General features: G+C 41.6%; 1 protein-coding gene across 1 annotated transcript in view; it reads left to right on the top strand.

Moving 5' to 3' along the window:
* The first annotated feature begins 2,286 nt into the window (after nt 1-2,286).
* Nucleotides 2,287-14,401, top strand: part of PPP2R5C (protein phosphatase 2 regulatory subunit B'gamma) — an 85,472-nt gene continuing 73,357 nt past the window's right edge. Inside the window, exons 1-2 of the mRNA XM_074149643.1 lie at nt 2,287-2,429; nt 4,135-4,200. Coding sequence (XP_074005744.1) covers nt 2,403-2,429; nt 4,135-4,200 — 93 coding nt within the window. The 5' untranslated portion in view covers nt 2,287-2,402. The remainder of the gene's footprint in view (nt 2,430-4,134; nt 4,201-14,401) is intronic.

The following is a 14,401-nucleotide window of genomic DNA, read 5'->3' as shown; positions in this document are numbered from 1 at the left end:
ATTGCTTTCTGTTACTGGTGAATAAGACTCTTTCCCCAGCAAGCGAGGTGAGGGGGAGTCAAGTTTTCACAAGAGTTTCTACATCTGTGGTCACAAAGAAAAACTCCTAAATGTTAACTGAGTCAGTGCCATCTTTTGAACGTGTATTCAGCCTGACGTATTGATTCAAGGTTTCCCAACTAAAAGCAAAACAAGGACAGACGATTTTTGCTGCTGCTATTCAGAACTACTTGGGTAACAACGATACTGACAGAGTTTTTCCATTATTTGGAAAAACTGTGAGCACTAGCGAGCACAAAGGAGGCCAAGAGCCAATGAGAAACTCATTAAGCTGCTTAAACCGATCTAAATCTAGGCTGTTGAGGTCACATCCCGCCCCCGCCACATATTTCCACCCCCTTCCTTCGCCCAATGTTAGTGTTTACAGAAGCAGGTGGTGGTGTGCCAGTTCAAGGCAAAAAAAATAAATAAAACCAAACAACGCATCACTCTGGGGGGAGAGTTTTCAGTCTGATCAATTCTGTGCACTGGTTTAAGGAGCCGCACAGTACCAGCATCAGTGCAGAGGAGGGAGACAGGAACACAACAGCTGGGAATTAAGAATAGTTTAAGCTTCTGTGAAACTGAAACCTAAGAAAGAACTAGAAGCTCTCGAGTTCATCATCAGCTGTACAAACCCTTTCGTACACTGATCAAACTCCAAACTACAGATGGAGGTAGACTTCTTTCCTTTACTGTCTCTCAGTATGTTCAAAATACATGTTGTTCTGTTGGTCCGAAGTCTCATTTATCAGTAGTAACTCATTCATGACTGGCTTTTAACAGAAGCACAATAGTGATAACTGCACCTCATTTATAAATCCTCAAACCAGAGAAGATTAGGGAAAGGATAAGAGGCAGACATAATTTGTTTGCTAGCACTTAAGAGGCAGGAAAGGAAAGGGACTGAAGCCTCAAGAGGAAGCAGCTCTCCATAGTCAGCAGAGTTCTTTGCAGTGCTGCCTGGAAAAGGGAAAGTTTCTTTGTCCTTTCACCACAACAAAAGCGAAGTGTTCAAATATAATGGATGCAAGCTGATGTTAGATATCATCACACCAGACACAAGTGGCTACTAGAAACCCCAGTTTCTAAAAATGACAGCACAGATGCTTGCTTATACTGGCTTCGATACTCTCAGGTTGGGTAAGGAAAGAAATCAATTCCACTTTTATGCTGGTATTTCTTAGGCTGCAATTTTTCTGTCCTTTAGGAGCACAGCACAATTAGAATTTAATAAGCATGTCCAACCTAAATTTTAAATGCTTTATGTCTTGGCATTATTATGAGCATTAATATTCCCCGTGCTTCTTCCTCATTTAACAGTAATTTGGGGCTTAATCTGGCCATATGAGAAACACAGATCGTAAATTTTCCAGATGAAGTATATGCACCTTTATTCATTTGCCTAAGAAGATTGTTCTGACTTTTGTATTCTGGCTTTGAGAGATTAAAAAGCGATTTGTTTGGAAAAAAAAAAAAAAAACCAACCAAAAAATTCTCTCTGGTACAGGTGGGCATCACAAAAACAAAGACATCTGCACCCGGGCTTTCAAAAATAAACAAGGGATAAAGATACTATTATAAAATCAGGCTGTAACTATGCAAAGCTCACCTTTTACTTATCCATACACTGCAAGCATATATTGAAGTCCTCAAACTGATGATGAACACACTGGATTTGTACGAGAGGGCCAGCATGCTTCAGATATGTCCTATATTGGGGTTTTTTGGTTTGTTTTTGTTTCTTCCTTAAAACACTCGCCGTTCTCCAGTGACAGGCTCCCGGACCTCGCACGGCGGTCCCACCACCCATATCCCTCACTCAGGAGCGGGCTCCGGTAGGCAACTGGGGCTCGGGGGGAGCTGCAAGGACCTCTCACTTCCCCCCGGGTGCCACCGGCTGAGGGAGAGCCCGCTGCAGGCCGGGTCCGCTGAGGACACCTCAGCCCGCCCCGCTGCTTCCCCTCAGAGTAGGCGGCGGGATCGGGACGCGGGGGCGGGACCGCTCAGCCCACTCCAAGGCGTGGTTGGAGCCGCGGGGCCCGGCCCGCCCCACAGCCCGGGCGGAGCGGGGAGAGCCCCGGTCCCGGTCCCGGTCCCGGTCCCGGCCCCGGCGGCGGGACGGGCGGGGCGAGGGGCGGGGAGCCGCCGCCGGCCCCGCCTACGTGGTGACGCTCGGGGAGCCGCGGCTCACGTGACGCGGGCATCCAATGGGGGAGGTAGCGGGCCCGCTCGCGGCGGGCGGGGGAGGACGAGGGGAGGGGCAACGGTAACGGCAGCAGCGGCGGCAGCGCGGGGCGGGCGCAGCGCGGAGCGGGGCCGCCGGGGGTTGCGCCTGTGCGGCCGCGGCGCGTGGGGCGGCCATGCCGAATAAAAACAAGAAGGAGAAAGTGAGTCGGTGGGAGCCCCGTCGGACGGGAGGGAGGGAGCTGGTAGCCCCGTGGGGAGGTTTGTGGGGCGCAGGCCCCGCGGGGAGGAGGGGCCTGGGGCAGAGCGCGGCGGGGGGCGGCAGCGGAGCCCGGCGCCGAGAGGGTCGGCGGGGCGCTTCCCGCCGCTGGGGAGGGCCGGGCGAGGGCCAGCCCCCTCCCCTCACTGCTCTGTGTCGGCTCTCTGCATTCCCCCGGGCGCCGGGTACTGGGGAGGGGGCAGTTCCCGGTGGGGCCTAGTCCGGGGCGGGGGGGCGTGCGGTCCGGGGCGGAGGGGGTCCCTGGTATCGTCTCCCCGGGCTCAGGGAGTCCGCTCCGCCCAAGTCGGGGCGCGGAGTTGGGGGGCAGCCGGAGGGAGGGTGTCGGTGGAGGGAGGCCGTGGTTTTGGCGTGCGGGGGTGTGCTGGAGGGAGGGGATGGGAAACGCGTCCTCAACCGTGCCTGGCGGAAGGGTGCGCTGGGAGGGGGGGCTCTTACTTCGGGGCCGGCCCGACTGTGTTTGGGGGGGGGAGGAAGGGGTGTTTTCATGGAGGAAGGGGCGGCAGGGCTGGGGGGGGTCTGTCCCCACAGGTGCTTGCCCGGTCCCTGTCCCGGGACAGTTTCGCTGCTGCGTGGCTCTGGCTGCAGTTGAAGTTGTTTTGGGGGGGGATCGCCATAAGCACTTAAGGAACCACTCCAAATCTTCTCATCTCCTTTTCCTGACCATGAGAGAGGATCTAGCTTTGGCCCCGCTTTACCTCAGTTTCCCCTAGTGCTCCCGGGACTGATTTGTCTGGCAGCCACAAAAGGGGCTTGCACAAGTAACGTTCGCAGAAAACTTCTAAATCCAACAGAAAGTTAACTGGATTGCACTTTGTTTTATGTGATAGGCAATTAGCTGTTTGAGTGGAAGTATAGAGTGAAGTATAGTTAAGTATACAGTTTGCTGCTGTCCCTCTGGTCCTTTTCTGTTTGGTTGACTTCTGCGTATCTTTTCTTTTTTCAACGTCGTTTTAAAATTAGATGTAGGGAGGGTTGGGTGTTGTGGTTTGTGGGGGTTTGTTTGTTTTTACTCTTTCCCAATATCCATGCCATCTTTGATATTGAAAACATTCAGACTTTTCTGAGAATAACGAATCTCAAAAATATGTTATGGGTGAAGGATGCGAGTTAGATACAAAGCTGGGAGGGAGAAATTTGAGTTGTGGGTCTACTTCTAATGCTAGAGTTTCTAGCCCATAGAACAGACAAAATAATGAATGTGTACTGCACGAATGTGTACTGCACTGATGCTAGTTTCAAAGGTAAACTATATTTAGATATTCCTGGAGCTAAAGACCAAAGACAGCAAGGGTAAGTTCTTAGACATGGTGCAAATCACTTGCATTCTTTGTCCCTGCTTGCTTACCTGTATGAAAGCTTATCTTTACATACTTTATGGGTGAATTTTGAAGCATAAATAAAAAAAAAATTCAAAACCTTGCTGTGGATGAAAAATGTTTAAAGCAGCTTTGTAGAGACTGATAGTTCAGGATCAAGATTTTCCAAAATAACAGTATCATTTTTGTCCCATCAATTTTAATATTTTTAGTGAGAATTTTAAAAAAACTAATTTATTGACTTGAAAGTCTATCTAGATCTCATTTTCAAAGTAACTGAGACTGCAAACTTTTTTTTTTTTTTTTTTTAAGGAACCTGCAAAATCAGCCAAGAGTGGAAAAAGTGGCAAAGATGGTCAAGATAACCAAGAACATGAGGTAAATATTTCTAAAGTGTGTGGTTTTTTTTTTTCCAGGCAACTTTGTCATGACTCTTGAAGAGTGTTCTAAGTTTTTCTAGATTGTTAGAATTTTGACATGACAGGTGGCTGTGAGGAAAGTGATTGTGGAACTATCGCCCTGGTATTTGGCAAAAGACTTAAGATGCTTTTGATGAAGATAATTTTATTTAGAGTAAATAAATGCTTGCTTGCTTACAGTCTTAAATAGTCATCTGTTTCCTTATTGGTTATGAGGTGTATGTCTGTCTTACTTTCTAGTCTTATTGTGAGGTTTTGGGCTTGTCTTCTAGTTGTTCATTGTGGGTTTTATCATTCTCTGTAATTCCCAAAGCTCTCTTCTCTCAAACTGTCGATGTTGGTATGTCAGTAGCCTGTTACATAGTCAGGAGACCTTAGGCTAAATCAAAAGCTGCTGGTTGTTTTGTTGTGCAATTTCTTCTTATAAGTATGTAATGGAGTGTGCCATTTTTGACTGATTATTCTGTTATTGATGTTGATTTATTTATTTATTTTCTTTCTACATTGTGTCCTGTTTTGCTCAGAAGCAAGGTGCTGTGGCTTGAAAGGGGTCAGATAAATGATTGTTCACTCCCTTTCCCACATTAATCTAGAAACTCAGAATTAATAGATTTGCTTCATTTGGAAAACTGCTGTTTAGTTGGATTCTGAAACTTTCTTTAAAATGTTCATACAGACCTCAATGTAAAATGCTATGCTGAAAGGCTTATTTATTTTACCCTCTAAACTACATGTCTTGATCCTGAAAGATAATGTTTGAGAACAAAACACTCATCCAGCTTTACCATTTTTCCCCTCTCTGAAATGACTGTTGGGGATAGGTGAGTGGGAATATTTAGTGTGCTCTTTCTGATGCACTTCAATGAGTTCTTGTTTGTTGCGCAGAAAGATGCGTGCTACTGTCATGAATTAAAAAGATCATTAAAACTTAAGTGTTTTTGCAAGTTCACATGAAAGAGTGATTGAGTTTTGGTGGAGGGAGCTCAGCTACTAAAAAAGCTCTTTGATACAATTTCTTGTTTCATTCTGTGTAGATGCTTATAATGGTGTTAATAGAGGTATTTTATTGTGATGTGTTCTGTCTTTACAGCATATTGCTGTGACGTTAAAAAGAGTATTAAATCTTGGCTGTAATTTTGATTCCTGTGCAGTTGTAAGGCTTGTCATTATCAGCATATTTGCTGTACATTTGTTGACTGCTTATCTTCTAAAGCTTCTGAATGGCGAGCTGCTGAGACCAAAAGTGACTTTCTTATTCCTTCCTGGTACTTCAGGATAGAGTGTAAAGCTCCCATAGTTAATCAGTGGAGAGCTTTAAATGTTAACTGAAACTGTATATGCAGTTTTCTCTGTAATCTGTAATCTTTCTGTGTTTGCAGATCTAGCTTTTTTTTTTTTTTTAAAAATTAAAATGTGAGAGATATGAATCTCAATAGAAGAATATGTTGCAACGTTCATGCGTTTTTCCTTTTTGGTTGTCCTTCCGGGTAGAATTCCCAATGAAAAGTACAGTTTACTTATGTTGTCTTTGATACTTAATCATATGAGAGTAGAGCAGAATAGGAAAGGGTCTGGGTATGTGACTGGTACATGTAGTATGATTGCCATTCCCAGTGGGCATTATTTAGTCTCCCTACAATTTTGAACACCTCAGTGCTTGACTCATTAAATTAATTAATAGAATAATTGCACACAAATAATGTAGACTTTGCATTCTAATGTGGCTGGCTGTAATCATGATGTATGTTAGCTGGTGCTTTTATGAGCAGAAAGGAGGCTATTTGTTAACAGAGTGAAGATCAGTGAATATTGAAATATTCTGGAGCACACTGTTAATACATTTTTAGGTGGGTGGGTTTTTTTCCTTTTAAAGAAAATTGTATTCATGTTTCCTTGTACATGTGTTTTAACATAGCTTTTTAAAAATCCTCTTCTAGACAACGAGTAAATTTGGAAATGTGCTGGTTCATTTCACACTTTCTCAAAATGCATTTAATGCATATGCATTTAATGCAAATGGCAGATAGTAAAGACTAGAAACTGACTGTTGTTCAAAGAACAGGGACAACACTAGCAGCAGCATCCCACAAATACTTTATTTATAGACACTTACAGCACTTAACTACATTCATGATGCCTTGGACTTCTATAGATAAAAAAGTACAACAGATATTAATATTTACAAAAATGTGCAAGTGTTTTTCCTGTCTTGCAGTCAGGGAAATGAGATTTCAGTTGACTGAGGCTGTACAGCAAGTTTGAAAAGGAATTTAAATGATTCCCGGTGTGCCAGGTCAGGATGCCTGTGCTGAAAGGGGATGAGAGTGACTTAAGCTGATGCTTGTCTCAGTTTGAAAACTTCAGCGGTAGCCCATAAGCCTGTACAGAAGTACTAACTAGTAGCTGCAGCACACAGGTGACCTACTGAAGTAAACACCTCTTCATGTAAATCTCAAAGAATCCCATTGTAATTGTGTTTGAAAGCAAAGTCCATCTTGCCTGTTTTCCTGTCTCCCGTGTTCCCACAGAGCAGATATTTAGGGAAAAGAATACAAGATGATGATTCTTGCATTACCTGTGCCTTGGTTACTTGATGTAATACCAAAAGAGCCATGCTAGGTAAGAAGAGAGGTCCATGTTGCTTCATATTGGTCCCTGTTGCTTCATATTTTCTGTATGGTCAGTAGCTAATACGAAGAGAGATAAGGGAACAGAGTAGATGTATGTTCTTCTGTCCTGGTATGCTTTTCTTTAAGATGGCATATGGCTTAAAAGGTTGTTTACTTGACATGTGGTGCAAATTTTTTTCATATTATTAATGATTTAAATGACTTATTTTATATTGTCATCTGTAGATTACTTTTTTCCCCAAGACCTGCTTAATTTCCCCTAAGTGGGAGGACTTCCATTGCTTTGATGGTCCTTCTCTGTTTCTGTGTTCTTCTTGTGGCAGAGCTGTGAGAATTGCACAGTATGTGTAAGGTGAGGACACCTTGTCATTCTGTACCCTAATGCAATAATTCTACTTTCCAGTTTAACATTTTCTTCACTTTTTGAACACTTAAGAGCTAATATGATTAAGCTCCCATCTAACTTTAGTTTGTAGCCTGTTAGTAAACGTTAATGAATTAGACTAAAAAGTTGCCAGAATAGTTGAATCTGTTCCTCTTTCTTCAGTAATTAGTCCAGGATATTAATGTCTTCAGGTTGTGAACCAAGATTTAATCTGTTGTATATTGTTTTTCCTCTGTGTGGGAGTAGTGTCTCTACTCTAGTAAAATACTTGGGGGGGAGTTTGTTTACCAGTGCCCAAAACCTGTACTTGGAACATAAATAACAGAAATAAAGGTCTGGGTGTGGGGCTGGGCTGTGCCAACACTTAATAACTTGTGGACATATTCCCTGTGACCTAATTGGCCTTTGCAGAAGTTACTTGCCTCATGGATAAGCTTTATTGTAGAGTTCTGTTTTGTCACAGGGGTGTGGAGGTTTTTTTGAGTTAAGGCAGTAGTAACTTATGGTCAGTCTCATTTCTTCAGAAAGAGATGGCTTGGTAATAGCTAATGTTTGTTGAGAAACTCTACCTTTTTCTGTCTCCAGCAAAAACCTAACACTTCTAAAAATTCAACTGTTTCTTAAAGTACTTTAACAGTAGTTTTCAAATACAACCACAGGGGAAGGAAGTTAAAATTTTAACCCTATATACTCTCATTTCTCTCTGGTTTGCCTGTGGGAAGGGATGTGCTAAAACTTGCACACTGAAATGGTCTAGGAGCACTCGAACAATTCACTGCTGTGGTTCTCCTGGGGGATGGAAGGGTCAGAAGTAGCTGGTAACCTTTCACACAAGGCAGTAGTAGGTGGCTGGGAGCGATAGCATCTTCTAGGTCTAGCTGGACTGGTTTAAGAAGACGTGAGACTTCTAAATTTAAAATTGTATTCATTTTGAATCTAGGTGCTGAGTAGTCTGTAGAAGAGAGACTACTTTTGTTGTTTAAGAAAGTATTGGCTTGGTGACATTCAACAAATGAGAACAGAAATCATAACTCTTTCTTCAAGTTCTGCCGTGTAGAACAGCAAGCGGAAGACTAATGTGGTTTGGGGAGCGTGTGTGTGTTTGTGTGTATCATCTCATTGTTTCCATGTGCTGCCCTGGTTGGTTCTTTCTGCTTTAAAGGTGGTGGTGGTTGTTTGTTGTTTTGTTTTTTTTAATACAGGCAAATCAAGAAGTAATAAAATACAAACTGCATTGGCCAGTTTTCTTGCTTTGCAAGAAATTGCTTGTTTCATTGATGACATGTGTTGCTAATGTTGAACTATAATCACCATTGAAACCAATTTAAAAAAATTTAAAAGTATTTAAGTACTGATCCATGTTTCTGTTCTGCCACTGTCTCACAGCTATTGCTTTTCACTAGGTATATTAAACGCTGGTAATAGCTTCCAGTGCAGCGATTTTGTCAGGCTTTATTTTCAGAGCTCTTTCTTCCCTGCTTTGTGAAGCCTTTTTTTTTTTTTTAATTTAAAAGTTAATTTATTAAGCTGTTCAACATGGTGGTAATATTTTTTGGGAATGGTAGCAAAATTACAGAAATCTCTTTTTATGGGACATCTTTAAAAGACTTCAGCAAAAGTAAGGATTTTCATATCTCTGAAAGAACCTTGAGAGGTGGCTCTCCAGTTTCCCGTGATCACCTTTCCTGTATTAGCCAGCGCACAGTGGGGAAAGACTGTCAGTATTCTCATTGCTTCTTTTACCGATGCCTGATTACATGTGCACAGATGATTTCTACTTTCCTTAAAAATAACAAATTAAAAAAGAGTTGGGGAGTAGAAATGGTTTTGTGTGGGTTTCTTAGCAGAGATCATATGTAGAAGTATCCTAATGTTAAAAGGAAAACTAGCAATAGACAAAAGCAATAAATCTAGCAATTCTTGTATTAACAGGTTCCTGTGATCGGCAGCAACAAGTTAATTAGAAAGTTGACTCTGTGTTTTCTGTATACTGCTGCTTATTTTTCCCATGTTTCCAGTTTGTGATTTTCATTGCAGTACTTCTTAAAGTGCTGTACCAGTTATTAGTAACCCTGAGAGACAAATGTATCTGATCTTGAAGATGGCATATGGAGACTGTTCCACACTGTCTAGCCTGTGACTAGATTTTTCTACTTTCGAATTTTTAAAGTTGTATTTGGAAGTCTTAGCACAGATAATTACTTATTAGGCAACTCATTAGGGACTACAGCAGAGGAGCTTGAGGTTTAGGGGTCACAGAGGGGAGAATACCTTTCCAAAAGTTCGGGGGGGTGTGTTTTCCCCACCTTATTCACGTGTATTAGGACTAGCACCACTCCTGAATAGTTTCTGGAAGTGTCTTCTTGCCACAGAACATTCTTTCAATCAGCTGAGATTATCCTGTTTTAATTGTTTAGCATGCTAATTTGTACCTGTGTGTGATTCAGTGTATGTATGTTTATTGTAACTTGTATAAAGCAGCTGTCACTTAAGCTTTTTTCTGTTACTGTAGTTTGACAGGCAATCTGTGTCACTCAATGGCACAACATTTTTGGATGCATTGAGTTCAGCATCTTTGAGGTATAAGATTCTTCTGTATTTGTTGTTCTTCATAGAAGCAGATCTCTTTTACAAAGCATAGATCAGACTTACCTCTTTTAATTAATGCCTGAAGTTAAGTATTTATTTATAACATAAAACAGTGTTTAAAGGGTTTTGGTAGAACTCCCTAGCATACTGTCGGTTTGATGCCAGTTACATAGCCGTCTAGATCAGGAATGGCTGACAGCCTGTAATGAAGCATCCCCAAACCCCCAAGTTTTCAGTGGGCCAAATCAATAAGCTATATTTGTCTGGTGTATACAGTGCGTAATGAACCTAGCTGTACCCTAGCTTTTTCTTCAGTACTTGTTCAGTAATATGTCCCAGGTAGAGTGATAGGTGGAATAGCTAGTGTTTTCATGTGTCAGTTCCATGCAGTAGATAAAATTTGATTTGGAAATTGGTCATCTTTCATTTGGAAGAAGGAGAGATACTCATATTATGAAATAAATTTGAAATTTTGAACAAATAGTCCTCTCAGGTTTGAATTGCAGGATGGCTGTAAATGGACATTTTTCTTGTTTTCTGAAGCTTTCTAGGGCTATTGGTTTGGGATTTTACTTCTAACATTACCAAAACAGGACTTTAAACCAAAACTGCAAATAAATTCAGGGTGGATTTTCTCTTGTATCAGCTACATAAATAAAGTCTGTGGGCTTTTGGGTTTTTTTTTTCTTGTTTGCTTGTCTTTAAACAGTGTGCCAACTTCTTTAAAAAAAAAATTTAATTTGAAAACTAATTTTTGTCCATGGTTTGCAGTTCTGACTTCTCTTTTAAGAGAGAATTTTTTTAATGGGTTGATACAACCATTTAATAATACTTAAGTATAGCAAGTGAACACACCCTTAGTACTAAATGAGGTGCTAGTTGCTGACTAGAAGGATGCACTACGTGTTGCTCTTAAAGCAGCTGTGCAATTTTTTTGTTTGTTTTTAACTTCTGTAATTTCCTCTTTCCAATTTTTATTAACATCGTGCCTTTTTGGTTTTGGGAATTGGAATTTCTTTCTGCCTCCAAAGCAAATGTACTTTACTGAATAGTGAAAGAGGTTATCTTAACAGTGCTTGTTATGTAAGTTTAATATTAATGCTTTTAAAACTAATTGAATTGATTACAGCAGCGTTTGGTACATTTCTTGTATAAGTATTTTGTTACCTAAAAGGAGATGCTTCTGAAAACAGGATCCTATGACCTTCTAGTTCTTACACGAGCCTGACGACTACTTGTGTAACACATGATGTGTGAGGTCTTTGGTTTGTGGTTTGTTTTAGTACTTGCTATCCTCTGCCTCCTGATCGTGCTTTTAAACTTTCTGAATCCTTCCTGAATGGAAACACAGCAATGAAGGCAAAAGCTGTTACAATCAAAAGGAGCAAAGTGGTCTTCAAAAATGGGTATCAGCAGTTTGTAAACTGAAAATATCCTTTTCGTTCTTTGTTTCAAATTGTTTCTCTAAATTTTTTTCTTTGTAAAAGTCAAGATGTACTGCTCCTTAAACTCTTGAGAGGAGTCAGGTGTTCATTAATGCATATGTGTAATACAGAATTATTAATATAGTTATCCCATAGAGAATACAAATAGTAAGAAAAATCAGATAGCTGAACCTGTATGTTCACAGACTTTACAGATGTTAAATCTTACTTGTTTTTTTTCCCCTCAGTTTCATTTGAAGCCAGAATGAATTTATAGTTCTACAAGTTGGATGGTAGGCTTTAGTTTTCTGTTTGTGTGTTCCCCCACCCCCAACAGGCTTTGTGGATCAATTAAAAAGAAAAAAATGTAGGAAAAAAATTCTGCCTCATCCCTGTATATACTTCTTAAGATGACTTTGAAATATTATCATTTGTTACACCTTTATAGTGACTATAATTTTCATATGCTGCTTCATCACTGCTCAGTTCACCAGTCTGAAGTACCGAAAAGTAAACTTGCTGGTGACATACATAATAAAAGCATGATGAGAGCTAAAGATTAAATGATTTGGTGTAACAATTCTTTAGAAATGGTCATGGTTATTATTCTACTACTAAAATGCCCGGGAACCTTGTCATGGACAGTAACTCTTTTATATAGCGTCTAATACAAATACTAAATTGGGAAGCAGGGAGCAAAGCAAAAAAGGTTTCAGTAGAGTATGTGAAGTGAGAAGCTATTATGAATGGATCAGGGAGCACAAGAATAGACATAACTAGTAAAGTCACATACACAGTAGCTTTATATAATTAAAATCTACATCAGAGTATAGGACTTGAGGCTTAAAGCAAATAAGATCAGTGTTTGTGTGTGGTTTCCTTCAAATGTGGGAACCTTACACATATATGTATGTATATGTAGATCTGTATGTGTGTATATATAAAAAGAAGCACAAAGATAGTTCTTGTTGGGTTTTTTTGAAAGCAAAAGGGTGGTTCGGGCTGATCAGAAAGAAATTACAAATGAAAATCAAGAACTAAAGTAATTTAAGCCAAGCCATCATTTATTGACATTCTATATCTCTGTATTTAGATAATGTCCTAAGTATTATTTAAAAAAAAATTTATCTGGTTTTAATCATATTTAACTGATGGTTGCAGGTAATAAATTTTCCTTTTTCTGAGAGCATTTATTTCTTTGAAGCTTCGTTATAGAAGATACATTAAGAAATGTTGCTTTGCTGCCTGTGTTTTTGAATGTCATGGTTTAACCCAGCTGGTAATCAAGCATCACACAGCTGTTCACTCATTCCCCCTTGGTGGGATGGGGTTGAGAGTTGGAAGGGTGAAAGTGAGAACTCATGGGTTGAGATAAAGACAGTTTAATAGGTAAAGCAAAAGCAGTGTACACAAGCAAAGCAAAACAAGGAATTCATTCACCACTTCCATCAGCAGGCAGGTGATCAGCCATCTCCATCATGCGTAATGGTCACTTGGGAAGACAAACACCGTAACTCCAAGAATCCCCCTCGGGTTGTTCTTCTACCCCAGCTTTATATGCTGAGCATGACATCATACGGTATGGAATATCCCTTTGGTCAGTTGGGGTCAGCTGTCCCAGCTGTGTGTCCTCCCAACTTCTTGTGCACTCCCAGCCTACTTGCTGTTGAAGTGGTCTGAGGAGCAGAAAAGGCTTTGAGTCTGTGTAAGCGCTGCTCAGCAATAACTAAAAATATCCCTGTGTTATCAACACTGTTCTCAAATCCAAAACTTAGCCCCATACTAGCTACTATGAAGAAAGTTAACTCTATCCTAGCCAAAACCAGCACATTCTCTACCCCTTATTCCATACTGTTTACATTTTGCTCAGGTCCCACACTATCCAAATATGTCATCATTAACCACCACCCTTCCCATCATTTGACATAATATGCAGATATCATTCCCTTAGTCTAGGACCACCCTTGTAAAATGACCATAAACTATCCACAAAATGTTCATTGAGTTCATATGGTCATGAGTTCATGGCATTGGGGTCACTTGGGACAGGAGAGGTGGTGCGTTGTGTGGAGTTATTGGGGACCGAAGTCAACTCAGGTCAGGTCCCTGCTGCATTTGCACTGCTTCTTGTAAAGCTTGTCCTCCATTGGTTCAGGTGGTTTCCTGTTACAGTAGTTATAATATGCAAATATGCAACTCAAGTAATGGGCTACAACAATTTAAAGGTATTTCCATTATAGTCTCCACCCTTGGTCCCTTTGGGCCAGGTTGTAAGGTTTAACATTGCAATGAGCTCCTCCCCTTGCTCCTAGTCTGACCAGCAGCAAGGGGTTCCTACTGTAGTACTTCCTATAATGTGCAACTCAAATCCAGGGTTACAACAAGTTAATGGTTACTTCCATTACAATCTCCACCCTGGTCTCTTTGAACCCGACCATGGGATCTAACAATGCAGTGAAGTCCTCCCCTTGCCCCTGCTCTAGCTTGGACTTATCCACAGACTGCAGTCTCTTAGGGGAGTACCTTCTCTAAGTGGAGCCATATCTAGGAGTCACAGACTCGTGAGGGGTACACCTGCTGCAGCATAGACTTATCCGCAGCCACAGTCACTTTGAGGTGCACCTGCACCAGCGTGGCCTTGTCCAACAGCCACAATGCCTTCAGGAGTGACCCTGCTCCAACATGGCCTTACCCACGGCTGCAGTCCCTTCAGGGGTACGTGCTCCGTTGTTAGCTTATATGTGGCTACATGCTTTGAGGTGCTCCAGTGTGACCTAATGCACAGCCACTCATGTTTTAAAGTGTACTTCCTGCAGCGTGGACTTATCCACAGCCACTGATGCTTTGAGGTGTACCTTCTCCAGTGTGGACTTATCCTTGGACGAGAGTACCTTCAGAAGAATACCAGCTGCAGCACAGACATAACCATGGTGACATATGCTTTGGGATGTACCTACCTGCTGTGGTGTGGGCTTATCCATGGCCACAGGTGCTTTGGGGTGTTCTGGTCCCACAGGTGACAGTCCCTTTGACTTGAGTTCACACTGGAATTCCAGCCTGTCCAGTACAGAACCAGCAGTGATGCCCTGGTCACCTGCCAGCCCAGGCGCATGGCCGCTGCTGTTATCAGAA

The sequence above is a fragment of the Numenius arquata genome, chromosome 6 (genome assembly GCF_964106895.1).
Source record: "Numenius arquata chromosome 6, bNumArq3.hap1.1, whole genome shotgun sequence".
Classification (NCBI taxonomy): domain Eukaryota; kingdom Metazoa; phylum Chordata; class Aves; order Charadriiformes; family Scolopacidae; genus Numenius; species Numenius arquata.
Note: the sequence above shows the minus strand (reverse complement) of the source record. Positions and strands in the feature narration are given on the sequence as shown.